A 16,065-nucleotide genomic window follows, 5' to 3' on the forward strand; every position below is an offset into this window, starting at 1 on the left:
GTTACAGTAACCACAATTACTTCCGTTGAATGATCCTCGAATAAATTTGTACGCTGTGCGAGCGAAGTACAAAGGACGACAGGTTTGCTCTTATTGGAATTCCATGTTAAATACAGCAATTCTGTTAGCCGGATTTAAAAGGATGTTTTTTTGATTATCCTTTTATAACTGAAATATCTCAAGACCCTCGATATATAGAGCAGGTTCTTTGTGCCCGGACATCTATAGATCGGTGATTCTCGTGCGACCTCGACTTTCTTCGGCTACGCTCGGTTTCCAGCGATATACGGTATATTTCGCTATAATCGGATGACCGTTGATCACGTTGACATTAGGCTCTATACTTTATAAATTCGAATTTTTTCAAACATCGGCCGAAATTCCCTCGTAGAGAAACGTATCGAGTAATGCTCGTCCGGTCTTCTCACGAGTCATGTCGTTAAAAATACCAGCGACGCACGGTCATCTTAAAATGACTCGATAAACGGAAATAAGGACGCAGAGATCTACGTGCCCTGTGAAAATTCGTACAAAACTGTATTGTGAACCGGTGTGTATTGTCTCCTTGCCTCTGTTCCACCGCGGAAACTCGGTTGTTTTCGTTCCCGTCGGACCTTCACCTTTGCTATGGTTTACCGCAAATAGACGGATACACGAGCCAGTTTTGGATGTCCTTTTCAGACACATGTACACTCATCGATCAAAAGGGAATGTTTGTTTTGCTTTTCACTGCCTTCGAGTCTCAAGCCACCACGAAGGTTAGACCAAACGACAGTACGATCACTTGATGACCTGGTGAGTGTGCGATCCTTATTTTCGTATCGGCTTTCGCGTCTGACTCATTCGGCTGATAAGACCCGGTGTAAATTCAATCTTTATAAATATTCTTCTTAAATACTCTCGGAATGTTTAACGCATTATTTTTAAACCTCGCGCACTGTTCTCACATTACTCTTGCATCAGTGTTTCGTGTATTGGATGAACACAACATTGAAATCAAATTATACACGTAAACTGTTTGCGTAAAATTAATTTTCAATCGAGCAAGTTATCATTCTGATGCATCAAGCTTGAAAGAATCAGACAAAGACATTACAGTTTTAGTGCAATCGCTCTGTTTCTGTCAATCATTTCTAGTAGCATTATTAATTATATGTGATAGACTGTAGAACCTATGAATTTTTCAAGTTGCATCGTGATCAAATTGTGGGGACAATTTTTATATTAATATACAAAGACCTCCATTGATTACGAAAGAACTATTACTATTACTATTACTATTACTAACGAATCAATGTTACGTATGTTTCAGATTTAAAGGGTGAGTAACTAGAAGAGATAAATAACAATGGCTGGCAGTGGAGAGCTTTGGGTGCAATGTTTCACCTGTTGTCTGACGCAACAAGGTCCAAGGGCACGTAATGGAAGGCAGAGGTCACACCAGAGGTTAAGGATAGATCGTAGTATGATAGGAGTGCCTACAAATTTCAGACACACTGGTCACATAAGCAGTGGAGATTTAGACATGACCAGTGCACAGTTGTCTAACATTCAGGCACAGATGCAAATGAAGGGAGGCTATGATAACGCGTATGGAGTTAGGGTAATATAAGTTTTGTTGTTCTTTTGCAGACAGTATTCTATTAGAGAAAGGGAACACTCGCATAAATTTGAATATTTACATTTCAGGCACGTTGAAAGTAATTATATGGTGCATTTAGACTGACCTGGAGATAATCTTACGACAGGACTATAAAATTGACTGAGTTTTTAATGTCCATTGTTCCTTGTGTTAAAACAAAAACATACATGCAATTTGTTGCATGTAAGAATGTGCTCGAAAAGTAGACTCATTTTAAAATGACATCAAGTATATTATACTAAAGAACAAATTAAATAGGATTCGTATTAGGACTTGCTGAAAGTATGCGTTTACTTGCAAGTTGTATTCCGTACAAATTACCCTCCACAGCAAAGACTGGATGTAACTGCCACATTATACACAAAAGTTTTGAGGTGCATTTTCTTTTTTACCAACTGGAAATTATTCTTCCATTTAAAATAGTCGATGTTCATTGATATACACAATATACTATCATACTAGATGTTACGTCGAGCATTACTCGTATTTACATGTTTTTTTTTTTTTTTCCTTAATAATGGAATGACTTTTTGCAGTAGTAGATCTATTATTGATAAGCGTTAGATACAGTTCTTATTCTTCCAAGTGAGAATGTGAGTACTTCACGTTTAGGTAGTGCTTCCGTAAACAGGAAAACAGAAAAGATTGTATTTTGTATGGTTCATCAGTGCCGACTAGTGGATAACTATTTTAGCGTATACATGGTGGACATAAATGTTCACGAAGCACGGCCCATTTTTCCTACTTCTGTATTTTATCCCTGAACAGGGTGTATAAACCTATATTAGGTGATCTTTGGAATTTACACGTGTTAACAAATTTTGAGGAAAAAAAATGATTTATACGTATTTTCCCTAGTCTATAATTATTCTACAACAAATCGTGAATTATGGTAGCTATTGTTCGTTGTACCTTAATCATTGAAATTGTGATCTCCCAAAGGTATACCCATGGACCAGTTACAAAAACGTAAGGGGGCAGGAATGAGAGAGACGGATCCGTAAAAGGATTTTTAGAATTTAATTTAAATACCGGACCACTTTACATTTAAAAATATATTAAATTCAGAAAATGTCATTCTACGTCTCAGACTTTTTATTGTCATCTGTATACATCATATATATTTATTTACACTTCAAATTCTGACGAAGACAATTGTAAACTAATGGTGTACAAGCATTTAATGAGCTACGAAAAACATTGCACGTTAAAAGAAACGATAGCTCTAAGTATTGTATTTAATGCGTAAGAATAAATTTGTGTACTTGTCAATCAAGTTTCGTCGCATAGTTCCCTTGACACAACATATACAACATGAGTATGAAGAACAATAAAATAAAAAACCGCATGCTGTAAGCGAAAACGTTAGGAATTGTTTCCTTATCTTCTTTTAATTTATGTAGGAGAAGTTATCTACGATTATACAAAGTAAGATATGTTTTCATGTCACCGTTATTTATTGCTGCTTCATCTGTTTCATAGGAGAATACGCATTGTTGAAGCTACAGGTACAAAAGAAATGATATCATTTCTAAACTACGTATACATTACTATGTTGATCTCAATGGCTATATTATCACATAATATCACATGATATAGATTATCCACATTCACTTCAGAGACTCGTTTTGTCCCTCTTGCGCAAAGTATTTTCTCACTCTCTCTCTTTCTCTCTTTCTCTCTCGCACGCTCTCTCTCTCTCTCTCTCTCTCTCTCTCTCTCTCTTTCTCTTAAAATCATCCAACTACACGCGTTAAAAAACAGGTAAAGAATATTCTGTACAGTCAATAATTGCATACGTACATTCAGCTAATAATAACTGTATCTCAACATGAAACATATTATATACGTACACCGGCAGTCGTGTTGTTCTTTCAATTCTATTTTAAGTATCCATTCGTCATGGATGATCGAAGAAACGCCTGCGAGTCTTGTATCACCTTTCTTTGTCATTACCAGATAAGTCGATAGACTGTTCCGAGCATATTCTGTTCGTGAATTGTCATATAGATACACTGAACTGCCTCATATGTCTTAGTTCCGAAGTAAATAAAAAAAAAAGGAAGAGATTCCGGTATTTACAAACGCACCTGGTTACATTGCAACAAAACGCGATCACGCTGTCTACAGGTCATTAATCAAGGGAATTGTACTTCTTCATTCTGTGAAATGCATTCGGCGACGTTCCGTTCAAAGCGTTTCTAACAGTCAAACGGGTATTAACAGAGAGAGCTCCTCTTTACAATTGATCACGTTACGCGCGACTCCCGAGTATTCATTTTCTCCTGCGCGTTTTAGCAGGTGTGACCTGACCCATCCTTGTGAACGGGCTTCCCGTGAACATGATGTGGCAACAGCAACTCGAAGGAAACTTGAACGTGTCCGGTACCATCGTACCGTCGGACAACACTGCCGCAAGTTGCCTATAAACGTACTTTTGCTTGCAAGTTGTCCTGTAACCCTCGCCTGGTCCGCCGATCACGTTGCAACTAGTGTTCTCGTTGCTGCAAACGATTCAAAAGTTAGACAAGAAATAACGCGCGGAAAATCGCTCGCAGTTCATCGACGTTCTATTCATAGGACACTGACCTACACTTCTCAACGCGTACACCCTGCTTGAAGTTATCTTGATTGGCAATAAACTTCCATTGATTATCCTTGTTCTCGGCCGATTGAGGAAATATCACCTGCTCCTTAAACAGTAATTGCAATTAGTAAACCGATCCCTTTTTTATCCTTCGTACTAACAAATTCTTTTATCTTTACAGGATTGGTACATGCTGCGGATGCGTGTACCGATACGTACGGTAGATATGCAAAGCGGCACGTCGTCCATCGCGTCGATTCTCTGCACTATGCCGGACAGCTGGAAAGACGCAAATCGTATTAGAGGATAATAGAGATTTAAGACGTCTCATTAACAACGAGTCTACTCACCACGTCAACACCTGCCAGATACTTGAGGCTTCCATTTCGTTGAATCGCTTCGCTTACCAAGTTCGCAGGATAGGAATCTACCTTCTCGCAGTACGTGGACCCCTTGCAGGCCGGCACGTGTCGAGGAATATCGTCCTCGGGGAATATGATCTTGCCATCCGCCTGCATATCCTCCAGATCTGTAGCCGAAAATCATCGAATCAGATATGTACGATTTAATCCTTGAAGAATTCAACGGTGAAACAAACAACCGACGCCATCTACTTGCACGTTCCACCGGAAATCGAGGGGTAAACAGGTACCGCTTCCGTCCGTCGATTCGTATAAATTTTTCTCGCAACCGTAAAGTAGCGTTTTCTCACACTGACCTCTGAAACTTCTGCCTGACGTATCCCTGCGGCCTCTCCTCTTCGATACGTCATTATCGGCGGACCGTTCCTCGGAATCGCTCGAGTCGTCGTCCTCCTCGGAAATTTCACGGGAAAGTGCAGGATTCACAGTTATCCGCGGTTCCCCCGTAAGACCCGCGGACTGGCCGACGTCCGTCGTCGTCGTAGTGGCGTGGTGCGGATACCCGTGAATATTCTGCGTCATCTGCGAAATGTGCGTTTCACGTCAACGAGGATCGCCACTCTCGAGATCGATGCGTTAATCGCAAGAACCGTTTCAGCCGCCATCGTAAGTACCGCACGCTTCTAAGACCTTTTCAGAAGAACCGGAAGTACCGTTACGGGTACCCGCTCGTACCTGGGCATGCCCACTTACGCGGATTAGTGGGTACAAGTCATTATCCTTTCTCTACTCGCCGATCGACGCCAATTTTAAACCTTAACAATCGGCAGGTTTCTAGAAACTAACATTACAATGTTTCTTTTCATAAAAAAAACTGAATTCTGCATGGAAATTTTTAATATCAACAGATACGTGCCAGCCTATCGTTAATTGAATATTTCAATTATTCGTCTGCAATTGTCCATTTTAAATATTAAAGATATATAGGGATCGCAGTACAAGTACAGTACAAAATTTAGATGTTTGGAAAATCGAATAATTTTAGGGTAACTTCTTTAAGATTCATTAAAGTATTTAATATTATAACTGGTGCAATATTGGAGCCTATAGAGTTCAAAGGGTTAATAATTCTTCATTAATTATTTTTCATTTCGTCAAAGTCTGCCTCCGTTCGCAGACGCATACATCCGACGAGATGTCGGATCGAGATAAACGCATACAGGTTCTTAACAATTCCAAGAATAAATTGCCCATCTTAAACTCGTTTCATCAGGCCTTTGCCGTGGAGGTTCGCAATTGCATCCGCACGATTTCTCGCGCGGCGCATGCAAATGTCGAAGCTACCGGGAATCACCGGCTCATAATGCATTCAAATTTGTTCAAAAGTTCCCGTGAGACATCCTGCATGGACTTTCGGCGACGAAATGATGCGCAACAATGATGCGTAAGCACGAAAACAATCTGCTCGCAAAAAGGAAAGAAAAACAGCGGTCCAATAATAAACTCCGCGACCGCCCGATAAACCGAGCTCGTCTTCCGAGATTATTCAGGAAGTAACGAGACAAGGAAGGTTTCCGTCCGTATCCTGACTATTCCAAGAGAAGTGTTACCGACTTTCCTTAACTATCCGCGTCTACGTCACCTGCAAATCGATTTGCGAAACTGGGGTACTTATGATTATTAAGCGAGGCCACCGCTAGCCTACATTAAAAAGAATCGGATGGTGTTTGACCTTGCTGTTATTTCAGAGTAATATTATGTAAATCCCAGCTCGGTTAAACTGTGCGTTAAATCTGTCACAATGTTCCATGGAAAATCTGCGAACGAACGATAATTCACGCGCCTATTCAGGTTCATCGGACTTCTGATGAAATTCCTAATATTAATCGTTCCATTCGACACAAGTTCACCCTGACTGGCGATATACAGTTACACGATAACAGATCTCGGGTTGCGTAAACATGACCGTTCGGTTGCTAATCACAGACCATGTTTAATCGTGTAACGTAACAGAGAATAACAATTCCGTCGGTACATAGCGACCGTGTCGCGAATCGTTATTTCATTCTTCGAGCGTATTACCGAGTATTTACTCTAGATACATTCGCAAATGCAAAAACGAGTCGCACGAATATTTTTTTTGACCCGAGATGATTCTATTACTGTTTTCATTACCGGCTGCGTCGACGACGCGATTCGCAAAGATCAGTCCCTGTCCAGGCAACCGTTTCCACACGAGTCGCTAATTTCGCTCGATAGAATTCAAGTGATTAGAACAGTACGCACTCGGATGCACTTTGTTTTCTTACCGTTAAGATCAAAAGGCAAAGCTTGATGATCGGTAGAATCGGCTCGCCGTATCTTCGTTCCATCTTCTCGGATAAACACACACCGCTTGTTCCTCGAAAAGGATCACTGTTTCACGCCTGTTTACAGTCTGTCGTTGCGACTCGTCGCGCCTCGGAGGGAACTTGCGTCTTTTTTCGTTAGCGACGACTCAAGGTACAGTTGATTTTCCGATTCACACCGTGAACGTCGTCGGAAAATGGACCGCGAGACTGACCGTTGTCAACGGTACGCGACACGTGAAGTTAACCGATGCAAAAGACAATTGTCAGAAGCGTTTAGACTCGACCGTCGACGGATCGCTCGGCGAACCTGCACGTTCGAACGATCGGACGCGATTGACCTGTTTCCGCCACGTACCAGTCGGTTTCCGTCACATTAACGGCCCGTAATCTTAGCTCCGTACCCAAGGGAACGGCGGGACGAGGAAGGATCTACCGGTGCATCGGCAATTCGTGGCAAGTGGGGACGCAGGACAACAGAGACGCGACTGCCCACTCCGCAAATCTTTTATCGTACTAAATAACCAGATCGCGGATGTTTTCGCGCACTCTCGTTTCTCTGCTCTTTTTTTCTTCATTTCCCGCGGGAACAGTATTGGTGGATTATGAAATAACGCAGAAGTTAACTGCATACCAGCCCGCTCAATTTATCGATAGCCGATCGATCAGCGAACTCGTCGAAACCAGAGAAACGATCGAATTGCATTGGACAAGGTGCAGAGAATAGAAATATATTTTTTTTTTAACTTTTTTAGCTGTTAATTTGTTAATTCCAGTATTGAAAAAGTATATTTCTGTCGTAAAATTGTTTAAAAGTTCGCGAATGTTCGGGTAATTAGTTGTCCGTGACGCAAGAATCGGAAACGTTCGAGTACATTTTTGTGCCTCGTGTGAACAATAAAGCAAAGACCGTTCGTTGTTTTCCATAATGGTACTGTTGAAATTACGGTACCGGTTGACTGATACTTGAAGTTTTGCTAACATAAAGGAAACCCCAGTTGGCTTAGCAGGTGGTAAGAACTCCAACCTGATGACGAACGTGACTACCTGCAGACTTCTTTGTGAAACGACCGTCATTACAAGGGTGATAATTATTTGGGTTTAAGTATCCCGGATTAGGTCTAAGCCAGGAATAATTTTATAGCCATGCAGGACGGAATGCAACGCTGAATATTCTCGTAAATTACGCAAATAGAACATTCTACATTTTTTAGTTGAAAAGAATATTCAACCTAGAGTCAATCGAGCAGCGTTCGGAAAGCGCGCGAACTTAATTGGAAATTGAAAGTTGAGTGCGTGAAATGTGTATTTTTGATTCGAATCATAACAATGTCTGATATAAAAAGTGTTTTGTGTTTATTATGCCAGCATTTGAATTTGTCAGTCAATGTTTCAATGAAACCTGAATACTTTAGGCTAGCAAAATTTAATGACACCGCTGAAGATGTTGTGAGTGTGCGAGCAATGTCACATAACCTCTACACGTAACGTTCTCTATGTAAACAATTGGATAAACAATTTAATTCGATGATTTATTTTCCGTAACAGATCAAGATATTCTGGAAGGTATTGAACGTCTTAAGTTATCATGCTGTGAAAGAAAGGCAAATTGAATTTGATTTTCAGGATTATGGTAAATTTATTGAAATAGTGTTTTGACTTCGTTTAATTTATAAATTTTTATATAACATTGTTTCATACCCACCACTGCTTGCTCAAATTAAGTTTATTTTTAGATACAGTGTTGGCTACCAAATTATGCTTTGCATATTTACAATATCCTGCGGTTAAGTTTTATGCTTGTAACGAAAATGATAAAAACAGTAGACAATTATTACTAGCATTTGCCTGGCTTCTCGGAAGTCAAGATGCTCTTCGTATCGTAGTCCGAACGATTGTGGCTAACAGTGTTTTTGGAAGAGAATGTTCATACTTGAATAATTTTAAAGTAACTTGTAATCTATGTATTTACAATACATAATCTCTAATGTATTTATATGTGTACATTAAGTAGAAATTTTAATCTAAGTATATTGAAGTTGTCATACATTCTTTTAGAGAAAAGAAGCAGCGTATAATGTACCAGAAACCCAGATTGATCAGATAAACGATATTATACATTTAAATGGTAAAGTGAACTATAATATCAGAGAAATATCCAATCTTGTTAAGGAGAGAGCTAATTTAATAAGCAGAGTTCATGCGGTAACTACTAATGTTAGTGGCCTCCCTCATTTATCTGTATCGGAACTGGCTCTAATAAAGCGTATAGCAACCAGTAAAAGAAGTGTGCCATCCGAGGAGGATCAGAAATATTTAAAGGAACTATTTACCATTGGAAATTTATTGGATGTCCACGTGAAGTGGCTGAGAAAAGAGTGTATATTCTTTAAATGGATGGTAAATTTACAAATGGTTACAATGTTCTTAAGTTACATACCCGGAAAGACAATACCATGATGGTATGATAAAATTTTTAGGTAACAGTAGTGGAGGAGCACCATAAATCTTTGAGCTCTGGTTTACATGACATAAACTGGGATGAAATTTTCAAATTTATATCCACACTACACGATATTATGCAAGAGAAACTTAAAGTTTTATCTTCCAAAAAGAACTCTGATTGTCAAGACTATAAATTTAAATATGCGTCGCGCTTGTTGATAGCTCAAAATGACCGCGAGGGAATGGAAAATTTATTCTCAGAGATCTCAACAGAATTAAACAAAGAAACCGAAAGTCTATCAGAAAAAAAGGAGAAACTATCCAAGGAATTAAAGAAACTGTTACAATTAATTCCGTCTTGTATCCAACTTTAATGTTTATAATAAAATAAGAAAAATGCACGAACATACAGCTAACACGTGAACACAATAATCTTACAATTAGAAGGTACTTTTAAGTGAGCTTTATACCAGTGTCCGGTGTGTACGACACCACGTCAACCACCCCGAAGGATGAGATGAACACGTTAAGGATAGTCACTAAAAATATACCGATCACTGTCCAATTGTTTGCTCTCTCAGCCTTGCACATTTGAGCGGTGTCTTTGACATTGTATCTGCTGTTCCAGATCAGTCCTATCCCCACCGCGATTTGCAAGAATAAACTGGCGCCTATCATAACCAGCGACGGATAGTAATAAGGGTGACCTCCATCGGTCTGCAGAACATAACGCAACTGATTCGCATTCGCTGACAAGAGAGCTAAATCCATCATTCCTTGCGCCAGCGTTTTCTTGTGTTGGTAGATGTTTACATCGGGAATCGGCTGAATCGGAGGAACTGGGAAGAACGGTGTCCTGCTGTCTGGGAACACGGGAATGTCCGGTATCCGAGGATCTTCCGGTAGCAAACCATCGTCTATCCCCCGATGATCGAACCCAATTGACGGTTTCCCTTCCGGTTTGAGGTCATCGATCTCTGGTCCAGAAGTTGGCCGGGGATTATTCGTATTGTCTGTCTCTAGCAGGGCACCCAGTCGCGGCCCAATGGTAATACCCTCCAGTTCCTTAGACGTCAACGGCTGAGACACTTCATCCCTAACGTCATCCATGTAGAGAATCTCATCTCCTTTGTCTTTTAATAGATCCATCTCTTTCTCTTCCATGACACCTCTTCAAATGGAACAAAAGGATTTTCGACGCACCACTCCTATTGTTAGTGCACAGGAAACGCACGGTTCTGAAGGTCCAACATGGAAACAGCTAATTTTCTCAATTCGCCGATCGTTTCCCCGATTTGCCGCGTGAAACGATTCAACCGTATCACAGTTGCGACAATGCAAATTTGCGGTTTACGGTTCACGGTTCGCGGTATCTACCCCAGTTGAATATTAACGCGATACACGTTGCGTATGTGCCAACCGTGTACGCGACGGGTAGAAGTTTGCGCACTCGCGCACCACTGCCACCGCGCTTAGACGGAACCGATCTGTTGCACGCAAGTTGATAGAGCTTCCATTCACTCGGTCGAAACGAGCTGATTCACGATTCGCGTTCGTGACGTCACTGTTATAACGTCAGGGTTTCCTTCGGCACGGGATTTACCAGTTTACTCAAGGACGTTATCCGCTTAATTAATTCACGCGTTCGAACAATGTCCGAACACATAATCCGACACGTTCGTTGGAAACCGTTAAGCGACTCCAATTATTCATCTAGACCAAGTCACCGGGCGACGCGAGCTGCTTAATATCGACTCTATAATTTACCGAGAACAATGCGACTGGAGTCGGGAAAACCATTAGGACTCGCCGAGTTGCGTGCTACTGTCACGTGCTTTCTGAGATAGATGAAAACGACGCTCCTCTAAAATGCCCCGAGTCTAGTGTCGTAGTAGGGGAATGGCATTGCTCCAACGGAACCTTGTATGATCCTCGATATACTATAAATAATATGTAACGTTCGCAGTTCTTGGAATTAATGAAATCACAAAGCATATTCTATTCCACTAACAGCGAAGGGGAAATGGAAAACTGCTTCGCGCAGTTTTCTTGATAAATATATTTAAGAGTTACCGAGAATACGAAGTGATAGGATTCTTCTTAGAACGATAAAATGCTCTCTTAATAACGGCGACGATTATTTTTATAAATAATGGAATCAGGAATCCCAGGATTCATCATTATTCCGTACAGATGAACGCGAGTAAGTTTCATTTTACTTTTCTGTAATCATCAACGGCTCGAGACACGTTTTACGCCTACGGGTACCATCGCACAGCTTGCTGTGACCACGTAACGATACTGGGAACCACAAACACAAACTCCATTCGAAAGTTCCTTATTCGTGAACCTTCTCGCGCGAATCTCTGGGGAACAACCACTCGGATTCTCTGATTTTTACACGAGACAAAACTAGTACGGGAGCCGTGAATCACCGGCGGGAAATGCATACATCATCACGTCTCGGTGAAGTATTGTAAATCGGTCAAGCCCGATAACTCGTGCCGAAGTAATCAGATGCAAAGATCTCGTAGTCGTCTGCGCTTTACGATTTCTAAAATTATCCTGCACAGAACCGATTCTGTATAACTATGTATGCGGAATCGTAGTATTGAGCTAGCCCGTCGTCAAGTAAACAACCGTGCCGTTCACTGAGATTAGGGAGACGCATTCCTGCAGTCGCGCTCGGAGCGCGAAAACTGGTTGAAGGGACTTCGCGTGAAATTCTCGGAAGCAGCATCGCCTATTTCATTCAAGTATCTTACACTGGCTTGTGTTGGCTTCGTAGGTCCTTCGAATCGGTTGCGCAACTAAAGAAGAGTGAGGTCATTCATTTTTGATCCATGGGAAGATTAATATGAACGGAGACCATGAAGACTCAGAAGTGTTGCGCTCACTGTCCCGGAAAATTGGTCCCTTCCGGAACCAACGAGTCTCACGAATGCTGCCAGCCCAGGTACATTACGGGACACCTTAGAATACCTTCTCTGGTCAAGCACGTTTCGGACTGTCCCAGGAGGAAGGAGGAGAAGGATCTTTCGAAGACGAAAGAAATGGAAGATCGACCGTCCTGTTACGAACACTTCGCTTTGGCGAAGAAACTTCACGCGGAGAACTTGGATCATCAGCCTCTACCGGACAAGGTCGACGACTCCGTGTTCAAGATTGCCGACCCGGAAAGATCCTGACGGCGGCACTCGGATGGAAAGCGTAGCCAAGAATCCAGAAACCGCGCGAGGGCATCGAACAAGCGACACGGGCCAATCCTAGGATGCAAGGAGCCGAAGACAAAGATGGACTTGGCGATCTGCTGGGAAACCCCTGTAGATCCCGTCTACGAACCACCCAGACCTACTCACATCGACGGCTCGGAGGGTGGACTTGCCCCAGCGATCTTCACGTTGATCCAACGTACATCAGGCTCGACGAGTTCTCTTCGCTCGAGCACCAGGAATGAGAAATGTCGCCAGGAAAGTTGCTCGGAGAACGAAAAAGAGACGGACGACAAAAGATGTTGCTGCGATTGTCTTTGCAAGAGAATGAACGGCGTCAGCATTTCGAAGCAGAGTCGAGGAGAAGAACGAGTCAGAAGATCCGCTTTCAGAAAGTGTATCGCCTGCGAACCGAGATGCTTCGAGGACGATCCTAGGCAAGTGAAATCGGCCGTGGGGCTGGCGTTAGGTCTCGAAAAAGCGGACGGTGATCAGAAAATAAAAACGGTGGTACCGAGACCCAGGACTCCCTTCGCTAGACGATCTTTCCGCATCGATACCTTGGCCCCTCCCTTCAGCGTCGTGAACGGGTGCAGAAGTGCCGATTACCCGGAGCATTGGAGACTCATGTCCGTCTATCAGCAGTCTTATAGAAATCCGTACAGGCGAAGGAACTATCGTTGCTAGCTTATACAGGATAGAATTAGTATAACTACCGGTTTCTACTCTTCGCCCCGATTATCGGCAGTCTTTTTGTTGCGCTTTATGCTGCTTATATTGATGTACCGATGCTTGACGGAGGTATTCAGATCGCAGACTTCCTCCAGGCCCGGGCTGTTCTCCAAGTTCTGGAGAGCGACGTTCTGCAAACGGTTCAACAAGTCCGGATACCGAGATATGTATCGGCGGAAGTCGTCGCGTTCCAACACGCAGATCTCGCTAGTCTCCACCGCGATCACGGTAGCTATCCTCAACTCGGTCTCCATTACCAAAGCGATCTCCCCGAAGTAACTTCCGTCCTCCAAGTGGCAGACCTTTCGGTAGCAGTGAATGAAATGCGATTACCGAGAAGTCGACAGAATCGGCAGAACGATTTCGAGTAACGTTACTTCTTTTCCTGTAGCAGTGTAGACCGCCACTGTGCCGGAGGTAATAAAGTAGAGGGATTCACCGCGCGTTCCAGCCTTAACGATCTTGTCGCCGCTCATATAGATTTCGGTGCGCAGTGCGTTAGTCAGTTGCACCACCACGCTTCCCGGCAGATGGTTGAATAGTTTCACGTTGCCGACCAGACTCAGATAATTATGTAAAATCAATTCCTGAAAATGTCGGTCGTAAGCTTAACGATGTTTTAATGGCTGGAAATATGGGAAAGCGATTATCGGTCGTAATTAACAGTGAGACTAGGACCTCTCTCAAGTAGGGCGAGACCTCGTCTATAATCTTCCGATTCCTTTCGAACCGTTTTTTCGCACGGTATTGATAGTACACCAGCAAACGGCGTTGCAAAGCCTGCGGCAGTTCCTTGTATCGCATGTACTCCTGCAGCTGTTGCATGATCTTTAGGTGACGCTTGATCGTTATGTGAAAGGTTGTTAGTAAATCCGAGACTTGAGCTACAACGAAACGCCATTGACGGTTCATTCCGATCGCGTTGAATGAATGTAGTCGGTTTGCTTTTATTACTCGCATACGCACTTATCAAGTACGCGAAACCGATGAATCCGCAGACCGTCAGTATCATGTTCAGTATCATATCTTCGGGAGTTTTCATATCCAGATAATGGGCGGACCGCACCAACGCGGTAATCGCACGATTCAAGCACACGAGATACATTTCGGTCTTGGTGGTCTTCGACCGAAAGTACTCCGAATTAATCCAAGATCTGAAAGCGGATTTCCGATAAAACCGAAATAGGTTTGCAATAAGAAACGCGATTAGGAGGATGATCAGCTGACTGAGAACTCAATGTGCCCAAGTGGCCCACGGACATGGGAACGTAGTACTCTATGCACGCAGCCCAGTGTATGCACAGTACGATGATCACGCTCGTTTCCAGAATCTTGAACAGTTGATACTTTATCCGGTACACCTGGAACCGCGAAATCACTGTAATTCCCGAGTTGCGAAGTCACCCTGACGACGAACTAACTCCGTGAAGTCTACGGAAGTACAAGATTATATTGCGAATCCGTAATAGCTTCATCATGTTCAGAGTGGTGCAGAACCACGTTCCGTTGGGTAGAACGATCTCGACGAAACTTATCGGTAGAATGGTCATCAGATCCGCCAGGAAATACTTCCTCAGATACTTTCTGCGTGGGAACGAGAATCTTTCAGCGATTCGTTAATTCGACGAAATGATCGAGTAAACGTACATCGCTACTATCCTTGGATCCAGGACTATCATCTTCGTTCGATAGTCGTAATAGCCTGTGAAGAACCATAATACAATGTCGCAGAAGAAGACGATGTTCATCGTATCGTTGACCGTGTGCCAGTATTCGTGCTCGTCGAAGTAGAAGGCGATGGAGACTGGAGTGACCAGAAGAGCCACTGTCGTGAACACCGTCATGAACAGTTCCCAACAGATGCTGGAAAGTAAATCGAGTGAAATTATCCTGCGATTATCACCGGACGAAGAGGAGGTTTATGTATTCGTTCGGTTTGCCCCTCGCTGTGGATATTATTGATTCAGAGAAAATTAGAGCCTGTTCACCTGAACGAGCTGAAAGGATGAATCATGTAGGGATGGGATTTTACGTGTCTCGAGATCTCGTAGTTGACCGCGGTTGCGCTTTTCAAACTCCAATGCGTCAAATGGTGTTTCCGCGATAAAATCCGTTGACGCAGCAACCATCTAGCCGCTTTCGCCCTAAGGGAATCCCCTTTTATGGCATTCTCCACGTGATCTTCCTCTTTCGGCTGTTCGCAAACATGCTGGATCACCGGTGTGCGCTACGCGTTTAACAAGAAATCGATTTACATCGTACAATGCGCAATATTTTTCTCTGTCAAGATGGTTCGCTCACCTCGATGTTTGGCGCCTCTGAAAAATGGGGAACGTAAGCCATTAAATCCATAGGTTCGATCGTAGATTCGATAACTCGATTGCCCAATTAAGAAAGTTCTCGAAATGCGTCGTAGTATGTTGTACGATAATGTTTTTCAATGATCTTTGACGAGCAGTGCAGCGCTGCGACACCTGATGAAAATAAATCGAAGACTAAATTGTAATGATTACCGTGAAACACATCACGTTCACTATCATCGGACAACTGTTTTCTAACGCTTGACAGTAACTTTGAAATTGTTAATTGAGAACAACGAGCGAATCTATATCTCACCTTCTTTCCCGATGACAACTAATGTTTTCTTATTTAACGATATAATTTAATAAATAATCACTAAACGAATCATTCCTTCATTCAATTCTTATATTATTTATTGTTTTCCTGGTTTGGAACA

General features: G+C 42.5%; 5 protein-coding genes across 7 annotated transcripts; 2 read left to right on the forward strand and 3 right to left on the reverse strand.

Annotated features, from left to right (window-relative positions):
- The first annotated feature begins 287 nt into the window (after positions 1-287).
- Spec2 (CDC42 small effector protein Spec2) lies at positions 288-2,105 on the forward strand. 3 transcript variants are annotated; one of them, XM_031992009.2, is made up of 3 exons: positions 288-795; positions 1,313-1,603; positions 1,690-2,105. In XM_031992009.2, the coding sequence occupies exons 2-3, from the start codon at positions 1,349-1,351 to the stop codon at positions 1,696-1,698; spliced, it is 264 nt and encodes an 87-aa protein (XP_031847869.1). In that variant the 5' UTR covers positions 288-795; positions 1,313-1,348; the 3' UTR covers positions 1,699-2,105. The 3 variants fall into 3 exon arrangements, with proteins under 3 accessions (XP_031847869.1, XP_031847870.1, XP_031847871.1); XM_031992010.2 differs by having other exon boundaries at positions 784-862; XM_031992011.1 differs by lacking the exon at positions 288-795 and adding an exon at positions 809-1,009.
- Positions 2,106-2,129: 24 nt separating this feature from the next.
- Positions 2,130-7,461, reverse strand: LOC116433658 (protein spaetzle). Its single transcript, XM_031991997.2, has 6 exons — positions 6,901-7,461; positions 4,948-5,173; positions 4,580-4,758; positions 4,449-4,508; positions 4,232-4,335; positions 2,130-4,146 (listed from the first exon to the last, which is right to left on the reverse strand). The coding sequence occupies exons 1-6, from the start codon at positions 6,961-6,963 to the stop codon at positions 3,918-3,920; spliced, it is 861 nt and encodes a 286-aa protein (XP_031847857.2). The 5' UTR covers positions 6,964-7,461; the 3' UTR covers positions 2,130-3,917.
- A 665-nt stretch (positions 7,462-8,126) lies between these two features.
- Positions 8,127-16,024, forward strand: LOC116433657 (uncharacterized). The gene is given in 6 exon segments (XM_076372802.1): positions 8,127-8,388; positions 8,488-8,572; positions 8,676-8,887; positions 8,998-9,339; positions 9,420-9,749; positions 12,246-16,024. Coding segments are annotated over 6 exon segments (2,127 nt in total). The 5' UTR covers positions 8,127-8,268; the 3' UTR covers positions 13,284-16,024.
- On the reverse strand, positions 9,736-11,227 carry LOC116433659 (ninjurin-A). The gene has a single exon (XM_031991998.2). The coding sequence runs from the start codon at positions 10,546-10,548 to the stop codon at positions 9,838-9,840; it is 711 nt and encodes a 236-aa protein (XP_031847858.1). The 5' UTR covers positions 10,549-11,227; the 3' UTR covers positions 9,736-9,837.
- Positions 13,319-15,778, reverse strand: LOC116433668 (potassium/sodium hyperpolarization-activated cyclic nucleotide-gated channel 2). The gene is made up of 9 exons (XM_031992012.2): positions 15,630-15,778; positions 15,317-15,555; positions 14,976-15,191; positions 14,750-14,912; positions 14,556-14,689; positions 14,295-14,482; positions 14,007-14,212; positions 13,706-13,915; positions 13,319-13,630 (listed from the first exon to the last, which is right to left on the reverse strand). Exons 1-9 carry the CDS (start codon positions 15,678-15,680, stop codon positions 13,319-13,321), a joined length of 1,719 nt encoding a protein of 572 aa, XP_031847872.1. The 5' UTR covers positions 15,681-15,778.
- Positions 16,025-16,065: the final 41 nt, after the last annotated feature.

This window comes from Nomia melanderi, chromosome 12 (assembly GCF_051020985.1).
Source record: "Nomia melanderi isolate GNS246 chromosome 12, iyNomMela1, whole genome shotgun sequence".
Lineage (NCBI taxonomy): Eukaryota > Metazoa > Arthropoda > Insecta > Hymenoptera > Halictidae > Nomia > Nomia melanderi.

Coding starts and splice junctions, on each gene's coding strand:
- Spec2 (XM_031992009.2), top strand. CDS start 1,349: ATGGCTGGCAGTGGAGAGCTTTGGGTGCAATGTTTCACCTGTTGTCTG.
- LOC116433659 (XM_031991998.2), bottom strand. CDS start 10,548: ATGGAAGAGAAAGAGATGGATCTATTAAAAGACAAAGGAGATGAGATT.
- LOC116433668 (XM_031992012.2), bottom strand. CDS start 15,680: ATGGATTTAATGGCTTACGTTCCCCATTTTTCAGAGGCGCCAAACATC. Junction 14,913..14,975: donor GATCCAAGGATAGTAGCGAT/GTACGTTTACTC, acceptor GTTCCCACGCAG/AAAGTATCTGAGGAAGTATT. Junction 13,631..13,705: donor ACACTGCTACAGGAAAAGAA/GTAACGTTACTC, acceptor TGCTACCGAAAG/GTCTGCCACTTGGAGGACGG.
- LOC116433658 (XM_031991997.2), bottom strand. CDS start 6,963: ATGGAACGAAGATACGGCGAGCCGATTCTACCGATCATCAAGCTTTGC. Junction 4,509..4,579: donor ATCTGGCAGGTGTTGACGTG/GTGAGTAGACTC, acceptor GCGTCTTTCCAG/CTGTCCGGCATAGTGCAGAG. Junction 4,336..4,448: donor TGCCGCTTTGCATATCTACC/GTACGTATCGGT, acceptor TTACTGTTTAAG/GAGCAGGTGATATTTCCTCA.